Source organism: Struthio camelus, chromosome 2 (genome assembly GCF_040807025.1).
Source record: "Struthio camelus isolate bStrCam1 chromosome 2, bStrCam1.hap1, whole genome shotgun sequence".
Classification (NCBI taxonomy): Eukaryota; Metazoa; Chordata; class Aves; order Struthioniformes; family Struthionidae; genus Struthio; species Struthio camelus.
This window is the reverse complement of record NC_090943.1, coordinates 3764503-3780119: the sequence shown is the minus strand read 5'-3', so window position 1 is coordinate 3780119 and position 15617 is coordinate 3764503. Positions and strand designations below refer to the sequence as shown.

At 43.0% G+C, this 15617-nt stretch overlaps 1 protein-coding gene across 1 annotated transcript in view; it reads right to left on the bottom strand.

The window, feature by feature from the left end:
* OBSCN (obscurin, cytoskeletal calmodulin and titin-interacting RhoGEF) overlaps nt 1-15617 on the bottom strand; it is a 212106-nt gene that overhangs the window by 178008 nt on the left and 18481 nt on the right. Inside the window, exons 3-7 of the mRNA XM_068934092.1 lie at nt 10860-11129; nt 7782-8042; nt 3748-4050; nt 1942-2208; nt 828-1103 (exon numbers count right to left, since the gene is read on the bottom strand). Of these exons, the coding sequence (XP_068790193.1) occupies nt 828-1103; nt 1942-2208; nt 3748-4050; nt 7782-8042; nt 10860-11129 (1377 nt within the window). The remainder of the gene's footprint in view (nt 1-827; nt 1104-1941; nt 2209-3747; nt 4051-7781; nt 8043-10859; nt 11130-15617) is intronic.

The following is a 15617-nucleotide window of genomic DNA, read 5'->3' as shown; positions in this document are numbered from 1 at the left end:
CTGCTGCTACTGGAACAAGCAGTTACAGCTGGTAATCTGGGCAAGCTAAGTGTGACTCTCTCAGACTTTCTTCTACCCTGCAAGCTGGAGGCTCAGAAAGTGTCATCATCAGTGCTATTCCCTGGTGCAACAAATGGGGGCTCTTCTTTAGCTCAGAGACCTCTGAACACCCTATCCACAAGGATGGATTTTGCATTTGGTTTCCTTACTTTTAGCCATTAAACTGTGGTAGTGCTTTTAATTACAGGCAGACTATTAAATATTTGCTAGGAATTCAGCATTCACCAGCTTGTACAGTGGCAGGGTCTGGAGACCTAAAGAATGAAGAGTGGGTTAATTTGCCAAGCAGTGCACAGGTGAGAAAGAAAAGGAAAGCCTCGGTCCCAAATCTTCCCCTAATTTAGGGCTGAGAAATACCCAGCAAGCAAATAAACAGGGAAAGGGAAGGGAACAACTTGCTGTTGCAGTTAAGGGCCTCTCAAGTTCTGATCCTCATGTGATTCTATTCAATGCAACAATAATGTAGTCTTTCTCCTCTATCCAGCTCATTGGGAGCTGTTCTTTGGGATTTTCCAGATTTCAATCTGAGTGAAAATACAGCTCTGTATCACTGAGACAGGGTAAAGTCTTGTATTCACTCCCAAGCTCTCCACCTCTGTGACCATACATATAGTTAACACTAGATGTTGATGGGGAGTTTCCACCACTCTCTGACACAGTGGCTCATGCCATTGCCTCTGGAGTACTCCCTTTCTGTCCTCTGAAAACTCTGCTTGCTAAGGGCAGGAACGAGCCCTTAATGCAAAGTAGTTCAGAGAGTCACATACCTTTCACTGAAAGCTGATAGATCATTTTATCCCCTTCACAGATGCACTCATAAACTCCAGCATCTTCTGTTTCAATGTTGTGAATTCTCAGGATGCGCCGGTTCCCCACAGTTTGATGTTCATATTTTTCACTGGTCGCGAGCTCTTTCCCATCCTTCATCCACTTCACAGTAGCATCTGCATCTGAAAGGTCAGCCTGAAGCTTGGCTTCCTCACGCAGTCGAGCAGAGACCTTTTCCACATCTCTGCTCTTGTTGGTAAATCTCACTGGAGTACCTGTCAGGAGCAAAGGCCTTCTTATTTCAAGTTATATCAGACTAATGTCTCCGTGATATATGTCTGCTGTAGACCGCAAGGTCTTTGAAAAAGTATTAGGTGCTGTTCTTGCTCTCATAATCATGTTAATATAGAGCAATTTCTCCTAGTTCAAGACGTTCAATCTGGTTTTATTGCCAGTGCCGTTGAGATAAAAATGTGGATGTTGTTTTATTGATTAATAATACTGTAAAAATGCTTTTGCAGAGATTTTCACCCAGAGAAAAACATATCCTTCCGGAATGAATGTTTATTCGTTACCTTTTGCCTTGCAGAGCAGGTAGATATACATATTATTGTCATTTCTTAGAGGAAAGCCAAGGCACCTAAGTCTCAATGCTGCATCAAGTTATACAATACTAACTTGCATATCACACTTTCTGTGGTAGACTGAAAAAAATCTCCAAGAAAAACCTTCATTAGTAATTAATACTCCTTTAATTTTGAATGATTCCACTAGAATTAGAAAGGCTACCCAAACCTGGAGCTGAAATTACTGATCTAAGGTCACACACTGACCCAGTGGTAGATACGGTCACAAAATCCATTGACTGATGACCACAGAAATTCTTGAGCTGATGTTAAGCAGTCCAGATACCAAGCAGCTGGGTAAGTAACTCACTCTGAACTTCGCCCTGCCATGGCTAGGTTATTACTAGGATCCACGCTAGCTCACGGGACATGATTTTGGGTACCTCCTACAGTGTAGGCCCCACTCAATGAGGGCATCCACCCCAGAATCATCACATCACTGCAACTGTCCCTTTACTAGAGGAAGGATAGAGACCAAAGTAAATACCTCTCACTCTCATGTTGGTGCTGGTATTAACATTACCGGTGACAAATTTCACTTCTGCTCCATCATCGTTCTTGGTGACGTTCTTTATGATCAGAGTGTGAGTAGTTTGAGTTTTCTTAATGATACAGGTCTCACTTTCCTGTAAGACTTTACCGTTAAGGTACCAAGTGCCAGAACAAGTCGTTGTAAGGTCAACAGTAAATGTGGCATCCCCTCCAGGTACAGCTTCAGTAGTTGTTAGTGGGGTTTTCACAGCCAGGACCGGTGCTGAGGAAGAACAACAACACACGTCTGAGACAAAAGGACACAAGGCTGCCATGCTGAAGAGCAGTCCTTCCTAGGAATAAAGTTCTTAGAGGGTAAATGGGGAATTCTGTGTCTAATTCTGGGCTGCCCAGTACAAGAGAGACATGGCACTCCTGGAGAGAGTCCAGCAGAGGGCTACAAAGATGGTGAGGGGACTGGAGCATCTCTCCTCTGAATAAAGGTTAAGAGAGCTGGGCCTGTTTAGCCTGGGGAAGAGAAGACTGAGAGGTGAGCTCATCAACGTGTACAAGTATCTGAAGTGGGGGTGTCAAGAGGATGAGGCCAGACTCTTTTCCGTGGTGCCCAGCAACAGGACAAGAGGCAACGGGCAGAAACTGAACCGCAGGAAGTTCCATCTGAACATGAGGAAAAACTTCTTTGCTGTGAGGGTGACAGAGCACTGGCACAGGTTGCCCAGAGAGCTTGTGGAGTCTCCTTCCCTGGAGATATTCAAAACCTGTCTGGATGTGATCCTGGGAAATATGCTCTAGGTGACCCTGCTTGAGCAGGAAGGTTGGACTAGATGATCTCCAGAGGTCCCTTCCAACCTAAACCATTCTGTGATTCTGTGATTCTGTAATTAAGACAAAAAAAATCTTTCGGCTCTTATACGATTTTTATGGACTGAAGGCAACACACATTCAACAGGATTTGATTTCTATGGCTGCAGATAAATGACCTGTGGTGTTAAGGTAAGTCCTTTTTCTGCAGGGACAGAACAATGGGTATATTTTACTTATTTTTTCCTTAGATTTTTAAGGGCATAACAAGTTTGAACTACCTAGAATCCATAGCAAGTATTCTGTTTATTTATTAAGCAGTATTATTCTCATATTTCAGAAGGGTCCTCAGGAGGTCACCCAGCCCACTAGTCACTTCTAGACCTCCTAGAAAAATACAGCCGTGTTCTGACTGCTGGGAAAAAGGATTGCACAATATCAAGACACAGCATGATCAAGCCCAAACAAATATTGTTCCATGCAATGAATTAAAGGAAGAAACAATCTCATTGCACGCAGTGATTCTGTTTGAACATTGGCACCCTCAAGATAAAGCAAAATCCCCATATTTCTCCTAGGAACTCTACAACTAAAGAGACTGGAACTTGTTTTTCCTGATAGTATTATCACCACATAAATATTCTCTAGCTGCACATTCAGTATGCCATTTAAATACTGAAGATTATATCATTAAGTGCATCTCTTTTTCTCCTTTCACACCAGCTTTGCACGAAGCACTTACAAGCTTAAGATTCATTGCAAAGTACTCTGCCTTTCACACGGTCTGATGTGAGAGATCAAAGTATAAGCATCCTCATGGCTGTAGCACACCCTGCATCCCTTTTGCCATGCATGATCAGTGATTGAAACGACACAGGAGAACTACCAGTAAAGGCAAAGAGGTTTTCATATGTTCTATCCTCCTCATGGTCATATCTTTAAAAAGATGGCATGGCAGATCAGCATAGACCCATTCACTTTTAGGGGGTTTTGTGCTCACCAAGGTGCAGGCTTCCTGGGAATTCCAGATAGGGGCTCTGTCCATATGTGTTGACTGCAGATACTCGGAATTGATAGTCAGCCTCTTCTGACAGGTTGCTCACCGTGAACTCTGGGACAGGCACAGGAGACTCATGACACCTCACCCAGGTAAAGCCAGTTAGCTTCTTGCGTTCCACTACGTAGCCATCGATTGGAAGGGGGTAGTCCATCTTTGGAGGGGACCATGCTAGCGTCACTGAGGTTTCTGTTTTATTTTTCACCACAGGGTCGACTGGGGGTTGCATGGGAGGTTTTTTGGGTGCTGCACAGGAACAAAAACAGGACAAGAAATTTGTATCAGAGCTGAAAATCCACTCTATTTCATAGAAAAAAAATCATCTGAGCTTGCCCAGGTCTGAAGGATATTTGAGGTTAATAAAACTCAGGAAAACTTTGATGTGAGATGGAAAAGCAGGAGAATGGATAAAAGATACTTCCGGATCGCATTATACCCCTTACACAAAGATGTGCAATATTCTTAATAGCTAAACATATGTGATCCCTACACAACTTTACTGATTGTCTGCACAGACAAAGAGTTTACTGTGAACAACTCACAGGTTTATTTTTTCAGTGCTAAATATAGACCCATACCACTTCCAGTACGGCTCCTGGGCAAAATAGTTTAACGTTCAATTTGATATATTCACTCAGAAAACAGGTAAAACCACCATCAGAGGGTGTCCAGAATTCTATACACCAAATTCCTGTTCCAGTTTCCCAGTGTGAATCCAGGCTAAAACAAGAGACGTCAATAGGCTTACTTGGCAAGACAGCCCTTCATCCACCTGCTCACCAGACATCATTGCCATTGCACAGGGAGAGTTGCAAAGAACAGATCTGCACTGACACTGCAAGTCTCCTGGGATTAACCTTCTGTCAGAATTTCAGCGATACAAGTCCCTGCAGTCAAGGACGTAGATGTGCCTGTAAGAACCAATCCGTGGCACATGCATCTTCATTTCAAGGAAGAGCTTAATGACATTTTGCAATGCTCTACACACTGATGTGGCATCCTGGGCAGCAATATAAATCCACTCCCTAAAAGGCACCCTGAGCTAGGAGACCATCTGCTCCATTTCTTACCAAGAACCCGCTCCAACAGTATACTGAAACAATTCAGCCCAGATTCTCAACAGGCTTAAACACAGGCCTACTAAACATCGTACCACTGGACATTTCAGAGATACAAGATAGGCATGAATGAACAGTTCATGGGTCACACTCCTTTCTGGATGCCTCAGTTGCTTGCCATACAAGCCTGGCCTTTCTCTGCAGCCAATTTCACTTGAAAAATCTCTCCTCTGTTCTGCTTCTGAATTTTATGCCATCCCCACTCAAAGGCCCCTTGTAACTTTATCTCCCAAGAGTGATAGCTGCCTTCTGGGGATCTCTGTAAGGAAAGACCTTTTTTGGTAATTTATGGGGAGCCAGCTTTTAGGGCTGGGGAATTAACTTCAGAAGGAAATATCATAAAGACACACTCCGACCGTGAGACCCCACCATCAAGGAAATCCACCTGTCGATTTTATGGTATCTGAGGTCAAATATGACACAAGTATTTTTGAAGGTATTTGCATAACTCAGATTTATGTTCACTTCCTCTGACCACTCTTGAACTCTTCAGAGAAGGCTAAAACCTCATGGAAGTTATTCACTATGTGCTGCCACTGACAAGGGCAAGAAGCTGGGAATTATCTGATATGTTCTAGCTACAGATCTACTGACACAGTAAGGGATTCATTTTGTGTCATTTTGGCTATCTGGAAGTTAGGTGTCTGGTCAGAATTCCCCTATAATCTGTGGAAAAAAGCACTCTCAGGTAAAATTCATCCCAGCTTAAAGTAGGTGTGTGAGACAGGTGAAATGAACTGCACATTGCAGATGTTCAGAAATTCATTGACTTTAGAGGGATATGTGCAATAAGCCTAGATTAAAAACCAAGCTCCAAGACAACCGATCTGCTCTCTGCCTCAGTTTGCCCATCTGTAAAATGAGCGCAGAAACAATGCAAGATACGGGGGCAAACAGAATATTAATATTGCTTGCCTGATAAATGCTATTAGATCTGCCAACACTAACTAATCAAAAAAGATGTGAACATAGTACACGGGATCCTTCAAGGAGCTAATCAGGGACACATGAAGTGTAGAAATTGGAAATCTCAACATGATACACTTTTCCCTCATTACATAAGCAGAGACCTAAATGCTTTGGGGTGCACAGTTACCACCCTGTCAGCTACTGCTGGTCAGAGTTAGATGCCAAAGGTCCTGCTAGTGTAGGAACACTGAACACTAAACGCTGGAATCAAATCTCCCGACCTTACCATCAGCAAACGTAACGTAATATTTTGTTCAGAAATACGTGTGTATGGGAAGGGAGCTTCTTAACTTTTTCAGTTACATGAATTCGCTCCTGCTTCATCACTTGAACAGCAGAGTCAGAAGTTAAAATGAGACTTTGTCACCCCCATCACAGAGTGCTTGGATGGATGTGACCACTTTCCAAATACCTTAGAGACTGTCACAATGCAAGTTGTGCATAAGTGCAAGCCTTATCTTTTTTTCTTGTTAATACCTGTAGCTTAATAGCACCAGAATGCCCCAACCAAGCTGAGGTCATATAGCAGTTATAAACCGTTATTTATTACCACTGAGCAATTGTAATTCAGAGCTGCTGGTGGGAGAAAAGGTGACAAAAAATACCACAGTTGGTGACTTTTCCAACATGCAAATAGGAATTGCAGCAGAGCTAGAAACCAAATGCAGTTCTCTCTCTTAGATGAGGCAGCTTTTGCTGGGAAATGCAGTCCATCAAAATAGAAATAGCTTCATAAAATTAAGGCCATTTCACCAAAATTTCATTTCAGGCCTTGTCTCAACCACACTGCACCTGCTGCTACAGCTCTGTCAGCTGAGACCCTTGCTCAGACCAGATCTGTCAGCTGAAGGAATTCGTCAGCCTGCCTGTCATGTATATCAATGTTCCTAAGTGAAGCCAGAAAAGCCAAAGGTCTCTTTTGTCAGCATAGCTACTTCAACAGGGTTCTGCCAGCACCTTCGTGTCAAAGAGGGGAAAAGAAATGACATGGCTTTGCTGGTCTCAATGACAAGGAGGAAATTACTTTTCAGGAGGAGGCATCTCCCCTTTTCCCTGTAGAATTTTTATTTTATTGTAAAGCAAGCAGCTTAAGAAGCTAAAATCAAAGCAAAATGCTTCAAGCTGGTTAAACACCGTACTGCACCTGAAATGTATAGTGTGCACCTATAGAGATGTTCTTTCACAGAGGTTTTTATTTGCTAGAATACAAATAAACTTCACACACCCCACAGAATACTCTAGAGCCCTCTCTGCTTCCCAGTAAGAGTCAGCACACCCAGCAGCTAACCCTCACATGTCTGCAGTCTCAGAAGGTAGGGAAGGAACTGAATGCTGGCCAACTCATGCCTCCAAATCCTCAGAGAAGAGAGAGAACTGAGAAGCCTGTTTTCTGGAAAAGGCATTAGTCCCACAACAGGAAATGGTAAATGTTCCCCACAGAACCAAACGTTTTTTGAAAGCTTATCTTACACATTGAGCTAGGCGTTTAGGACATTCACAGAGTTGTGCGTGCAGTGAAGGACAACTGCAATGTACATAACTTACAAACTGGTTTTCTAGGCACCTCTAGTGGGGAGAAGCCCACAGCCCCTGCTCTGTGTCCTACTCAATTATCATTTTATGTTCGTTCCAGACCAATACAGAGAAAACACACATGCGGGCTATGCTTTTTCCCAGGACTTGTCTTCTCTCTCCGTTTTGATCTCTCCCTAAAATCTTATAAAGCTCCCTTTCTGGTTGTGAGCCTTTTGTGGCAGACACAGAACTTGCCACCATCTTTGGCCAATGCACAACTTACCATGGCAACATTTGGAGAGAACGCTACTAACATGGGAGCACCTGCTTGCTGGGGAAGATATAACACCAAGGCTGAATAAAAGTGAAGCTTACTGGTCACAGTGAACCGAGTAGAAGTTCTGCTTTCATCAGCCAGGAAGGCAATCTCACCAGCATCTTCCATATTACACTCTCGGATGATCATGGTGTGTTGCTTGCCAGAGCATGCGATGGTGATTCGATCGCTGGGTTTCACTTCTTCTTTATTCTTCAGCCAGCGGATGTTCTGGCATTCATTGTCCAGCTCCACACAGAAGATGGCTGTATCATTTACGTGCACTGCAGTCTTTCTTGGAAGTTTTTTAATGATGTTCCCTTTAAATGAGGAACCAATTATGATCAGCAAATAGCAGATACAGAAGACTAAAGTCTCTAGTAACACTGGACTACGCAGACTACACCAGACCTAGCCAGCTGCTCTCACCTAATCAAACCATTACAGACACTATGCAGACATCCCTAAATGAAATTATAGACTCTATGTTATATAGCAAGTCAAACAAGTAACGTCAATGGCTCATTCCGGCCTTCAAAGAGAGGAAAAAAAATCTTTTATTTGACTATGGTCACCCATGTTTCTAGTCTAACATGCAGTAGTATCTTGTGTTAAATAAATACATGGTATGCAGCCTTGCCAAGAACAGACTTGACAGTAATGTGAATTCCCAGTATGTGCAGACAATAAAAGCCACATGAAAACTTTGCTAAAGTAGGTGAGTCTTAAACCAGAGAGGTCCCTCTGTTGTCTTTAGGATTTTTTCTCCACCATATGACCAGTACGCTACATAACCAAGGGTCCAAACATACTGGTCACCTGACATAACGGAAAATACATTGAGAACCCCAGAGATTCCTTTTTACAGCAAATTCAGAAATTTGCATGGAATGAACTCCACTTACTGGTAGCCTTTCCAAGTTAGTGGGATGATTATAACTTATTAGAATAGCCTCAAAGTTACAAGACGTGATTATTCCCAGGTACGTTTGGGCAGAACATCAAGAGACCATCCCTATTGATAGACAGAGATTTGCTTTAGCCTTGGGAACAGTCCCTGCAAGGCAAAAGTGCCCTCACCAAGGCAAAGCATCTGAAGCTCTTTAATGAGAAGCAATGCTGAAGTGTTTCATGAAACAACAGATCACGCACATGTTTTCAGCACTAGGATTCAGTACCCCAACTCCAAACCAGAATGCTCTCAACTAATGATGTAATGCTATGACTTTGGAAAGAAAAGATTTCTTCCAACGCCCACAAGAGATCTGTTTACATCTTAAAATACGAAGCTGTGTTAGACTTGCAGCCATACAACAGAAGTCATTTACAAGTGTTTTAAGTATTTGTGCCATTATTTTAGCCACAGGTGGGTCTCTCTAAAAAGCATTAGCGGACCAAAGTTGATCAGAACTTTGAGCGTGACTTGCACTGACTTTGTCTTTATGTGAGCTCCTTATGCGGACCGAAACTTGAAATTTCAGAGCCAGGTCTTATTAGATCAAAAATCAGAGCAGGCAAGCTGGGAACGACTAAATTCACAGAAATAAAACAAGTTTCTAATGAAACCTGCCCTCGCAGATGGGGCCCTTCACTCAAGCTTGGTTTCAGGCTACAACTCAACACCTTCATAGGTTGCAGTAGACTCTGTGCAGTACCCTCTGAGTCCCTAGAAAGTCTCTGCTCATCCTTTCTTAAGCTTGGCAGTGTGTCTGCTCCTTGCTGCGCTCGGTGGTGTTCCAGTCTCTGCAGCACCATGGGGCTGTGCATCCTGCCAAGCTCTCACATTATCCCTACCCCACCCTGCTCTCTCGAATGTTCTCCCCTGGGCAGGCACAGGGCTCCCACAAGAAGGCTCTGCCTTCTTTCCCTCCTGAGGACTCCACCTGACTCAGTCACTCTCTATTTAATGGAACATGTTGTAGTATCATAACACAAACAAGTAAAATAAATGCCATCTGTCCTACTGAGGCTAAATAGGCTTACGGTATTTGGATGGCTCAGTCTTGGTAGAGCTGTAACAAAAGGATGTCTTGTACGAACTCTCATGTCTTTGGGCTAAATTTCTCCTTATGCTTTCACCCAAGAGCACTCTTATCTGCTTGCTAATGGTACAAGAAAAGAAATGTGCACGAGCACGTATCAAGGATGCACATTCCCCAGGTATCTTATACCAATTCATGTAGTCTACAACTTCTGGTTTCAGTGGCAGTAAAGAGAAGCTTTAAATGAGACAAAACAAGTGCAGTCCTGTAGCTGTTACAACAGATCTCCAATTCATGTTACTGGAGACATGTGTCAATAATACTAACACAAGCAGCATCAAAATCAGAACTAAAGGTCCTGGACTTGCATGGGTAAGTACTTGTTCATACAGAAGATCAGTGAGGTCAAAAATGATGCCTCCTCCTTCAGACTGTGGCTGTGTGTCTATGAGACACCTATACCATACCAGAGCCTCCACCTGGATTCAGTTCAATCCTAAATCATCAAACTCTGAGGAAACCTGGACTTGGAGGTGGACCTACATCCACATTTTGCCCCTGCCTCCTTATGTTTCCACACTCCAGAGCACAGGTCTGGATGTCAGGGAATGTGGATCTTGTTTCCAACAAAAATCACAGTGGAGTTGACTACAGTCTACACTATGCATCAGACCATAAAATACGGCTGCTAAGCCACCTTCCCAGTGTAATCAGCACCACAGCCAGACAACATTTACCACTGTGTTCACAAGACACCTGACAAGATCTGTGTGAGACAGTGTCAGGGGATACGTTCAGTATTTGAGATCACGTTAAGGAAAGGCTACAATGCTAGGCTACAGCTCAAGGATTTTGCTTTCTAGGAAGCACTCCTAAACACAGGTCCCACCCATGTGAGGTATGTGCAACCATCGTGCAGCAACACAGTTTCTTCCAGCTCTATGACCCTGTGTCCCAGACTCATCCTGCCAGGAGATCCCAGGGACCCACTGACCAGCCACATGCGGCTCATCTACGCACACCATAGGGGAGCCTACTGTTCTGCACTGTATGCACACACAGGATAAATGCTGATAGGAAGCTTGAATCTGGAGCCTCCTGTGCGCATCTCAGAGAGAGAGCTGCCCCATCTGCAGTAGCAAGACTCACTCTTACCTTGGACAGACAACTCTGCGATTGTCCTGCTCCCCTCTTTCATCTCACAGATATAGACAGCATCATCATCTGTGGTGACATCCTGGACAGTGAGCCGGCGATACGTGCCCTCTTCTTCAATGTTGTATTTCTTACTCTGCTGGAGTTTGGTTTCCTCCTTGAACCAAGCCGTTTCTGTACTAGGAACAGGCACCTCACATTGGAAGGTGGCAGATTCTTTCTCCCGAACTTCAAGATCCTTCAGCTTTTCCTTGAAGGGTATTGAGGGTTCTTAAAGAATTAAAAAAAAGAAGGGAGAAATAAGAATTGGTGATAGTCTGAAGTAAGATGTGTGCAAATAAATAACTCAGTAGAAAAACATAACATTTCCTATTAATTATGTTGTTTTGTATTGAGCTACCATCCAAACCCAAAATCAAGACCTACTGCAATTGTTTGCTGCTCTCATGTAAGAAAGGAGTCATTCTAGCCCATAAAATCTTAGATCTCAGCAGAAATATTTTGCAGGACTTGACTATGAGTGAACATCTGTTAACCTGAGCTGTGGTGCCTGCCCCACAGAACCACACAGAGGTGGTAGCTCTAACCGAAAGAAATACGAATGTGTTGGTGCAGCCTCAGGTTAATAAACTCTGCTCTCCTGGCCTGCTTGTCCTCTAGGGTGAACCTTTCTGCACTGCACTCTGACCCACAGGCCAACAAGACGAAGGGCAGGGACTATTCAACCTGACCCTCCATATAGCACAAGCCACCTCACTTTAGCGTAAAAGCCTTTACTAAAACTAGTTTCTATGGGTGGGTAAATAGCAAACAAGCTAGGTTTAGAGAAAGGAAACAGGGAAGCCATTTCTGGGGGAGTGTAAGCAGTTGAGACAGTCAGCTGTTACAAGAAACAATGTTTTATGGGTCCTGGAGCAGAAATGAGCTTATTGGAGGGATCTGAAAGGGTACAAAAAGACCAGAGGCAGCTGTGCACTCAAGCAAAAACATGGAGGAAAGCACAGAATTAATGACGGGGAAGGTTTTTGTTCTCCCCAAAGCACCAAAGTCCCTGAATCAGATTTGTCAATGACAACAAAAAAACTAGAGAAAAAGCCCATGTTTCCCACCTGCCTCTTCTTTCTTTCAGCAATTGGACTGTTCCAGCTTAGGAAGAAACCAGAGTGTAGCTCAAACATGCAAAACAGCGGCATGGCAGTTGCTGTGGCTGAAGACTTTTTACGAAAAGAACAATATAGATATCATTTAAATCCAGTGACAGCTGAGCTGTGAAATCACCCTGATACCCCAGCACTGAAATAGAGAAGGAAGAATTGAACTAAACAGGACACTTCTGATCACAGCCATGGGACAGAGTCATGCAGCAAACCTGGATTAGCCAGTGCTAATGCATCACCATTCACGCTTGGTGAGAGATCACATCCCAGTATGTACCCTGCATCTTCTGATAACTACTGCATCTATTTCCAGTCGTTTCTTATGACCCTCTTCTCCCTTTCCTTATTCACTCCCGGCAGATAATTTCACATGGCCACCATGAGCTCGTAATGCTAGGCATTAGCCTCAATGTCAGATAGAAGTGAATTTCTCTTAGATTGCTGACCCCTTGCTTGCAGTGGCATATCCCTCTCAGAGTCACCCTGCTCTAGAGTCTGGAGAAACACAAATCAAGGCCCGCAAAAAAAATCCCAGATTTAAGCTTTGGCGATCAGGGCCTCCATTTTACAAAACTCAGAACTGTGTAGTGGGTATGGTGCTGCAGAGAAAAACAGAAGAGGCACAAAACTGCCCTTACTTCTGAGAAAGAAGGGCTGATGTGTGCACATGCACGTGCACGCGCACTGCATGAAAACCTGCTTCCCAGCCTGCAACACTTCTGGTTGGATGGAGCATGGTTTAAAAGTGGCTTTTACTACTCTTGGTTGTTCAGTGTAGAACTGAGTCAGTCATCTATCTCCTTCTGTCCCAACCATTAGGAAGCAGGAGCCTGTTACGGGAACAGGGCTGTCTTTGGTTCGCTTAGTTCTCTTATGAACTCAAGCCTTGAAACTCATATATTCGGTTTTGCAGGTCCTCCTCCCTGGCACAGCCAAGATTGCAGCTGTCACACAAACAACTCCCATCATTTCTAGCTGAACACAGCCTGAGCTGTCCCGTCAGGCACCCAGGGTCTGACGGGACACCAGCAGGCAACAATCTCTATCTGCTATCTCAATTGTTATTCAGAGATTAAAACCTGACTGGGAACTTGTAAAATAACTAAGGAGCACATGAGAGCCTGCCACTAACCTGCCTTGTTGATTTGGTTATTTTCTTGAAAAGGTTCTCCCCTAACATGCCTCATTCCAAGGCAAGTCAAAATCTTACCTAAAAAAAGTCTTCAACTACAGTAAGACAGACCTGCTCTGACCTCCCTTGGCATATTAATTTTCCTCTTCTCTCTAACCAACATGCAGCTCATACTCCTACCCTGCAATCTTGCATATCACCTCTGGAAACACCCCATGCAGTCAGGAGGAATGAACTGGGTGCAACTCATGCTCCAGAACCAAGACAGAGGATGAGACCAAGAAAGCATTTATCAGAAGGATGCCAGGCTCATGGAACTGGATGTAACGGTGATGTACGAGATGCAAGCTCATAGTGATGAGAGTGCACTGTGAGAACATGAGAGATGCGCAGGAGAAGCACACAAGCATATTTCTGTATTTGGAGCAATTAGGCACATCATTAACCCCTGCCCCTTTGCAGTCTCCGAACAATAGCTAAAGTAAAAATAAACAAACAAACCAAAAAAAGCTTCTCTAAGCTTCTCTAAGCTTCTCTAGGAAAAAGAGGAAAAAGTTCCTAAGTGTACAAACACATAAGAATCAAGGAAAGATCTCAAGGAAAGATCTATGAAAGGCAGTTGGTTGATCTTCCTTGTTAGTAGACTAATAAACACAGTCTGACTATATGACCATATAATATTTACATGAAAAAGCTGTGAGCTCAGGAAGGAAGCAGAAGACTTCATACTGGCTTTTCAGTTTAAAGATGATCAACTTTACGAGCTAAATGTGAAAATAAACAAATACGCTTTTTCTCCCACTGGACCAAATGATGAGTTGAGCAGAGAGCTCCATAATATTCCTTTTCACCCCAAGCTGGTCTCTCGTCTGTCATATCTTGAGAGACTACATTGCAAATTCTCTAATGTAGGTGTACACTGCTACCTATTTGTACAGCACCCAGCATAGTAGGTATCCTCATCTTTGGCTGGAATTAATATATTTCAAAGTCCCCATTCATAAAGGGGCAGGAAACAATTCAGAAATATTCTGTGCTATGACTAATATAGGTACATCAGGAAGAGTTCCTGCAGAAAACTATATTTGATCTGTCAGATCCCATAACTGTTGATTGCTCATTTTTAAATGCCTATTAATCATGTCTTAGCCTTTTGCAAGGAATTATAAATGGGAGCCCATCTTAAATATTATTCTAACAGGGAAGATAAAACCATTTCGCTTTCTACTGTTTTCCTTATTATTCAAAATTTTCATAACATTTGAAAATGTCCTTGGAAGAAAAGCAGAAAGTGCATTCAGCTGAGGTTGCATTTGACATAATTCTCACAGGGATCCTCCGTTTCAGATCAGAAGTGCCACCAATTCCCATACATAGCTCTTGTAAATATCAGAGCTAGTTAGATGCTATCTAACATTCAATAAGAAAGGTAATTTCTGGTAAGTCTCTACGTTCCACAGCAAAATGCCGATTATGTTCAAAATTCAACTATTCGAATTTTCATTGACAAAATCTAAGTGATTTGTGTCATAACGACAAGAGCTGAAACGTTCGGGAATGTTGAAGAAAATCTCTTTTCTTCAGTTGATTTTGCCTTTCTGGAAGCCACGGTTTCACTGTTTCATGACCATATCCTTTCCTACGAGACACTCTCCCAGCTGAGCTGCATCTCCCACAACACAAAAGCACTTTCACCTCTGCTCAAGTCACCACAGCTCAGAACAGGAGAAAAACGAGTGTCATGAAGCATGGAAAACACAGTTTAGACAGAGCTAACAGAGCAGTTCAGGTGGGCGCAGTTCAATACAAAATCAGATCAAAAGTAAGAAACACTTCTTCCGATCATGCCAAATCAACCCTTTCTAGAAACAGTTACTTCCATGAAAGCTCAGAGCTCAGCTGGACTCCAGCACATGACTCATTTTCATTTATTCACAGTGCCCTGAGAGGTTATTTAAATTCACCTCTAGTATCAATATCATTTCTTATTTTAAATGATGAGTTCTCTGCAATTTAACCGCACACGTTTTCCTGTTGATCTGTTTTTAGCCAAAGCAGAAATGCACATTAAGGCATATAATGAAGCCAATAATATAATTTCTAAAGAAGTACTTGCAAAACAAGAGCTCTACAAAAATCTATGTATCGGGACAAATATGAGAAGGAAACAGCAAAGCAAAACCCAGCGCCAGCATGGAGCAGGAGCAGCTCATGGAGTTAGTGGGAAGCTACAAGAGCTTAAACCAGCTATGAATTCGGCTGCTTGTCTTGAGAAAATATTTCTCCAGAGAGTCATATACTTTTGTTTGGTCCATACCAACCAAACTAGCAATGAGATGATGTTATTTTTTAAAAGTAGGTCCTGCTAACACATATTTTGCTAAGAACAGGTGCAGGCTGCAAAGAAGCCAGTGTTTCCTCAACCTTCATAAGGCATATCTGTCTGTCTGACCTGGTCTTCTCACCCGC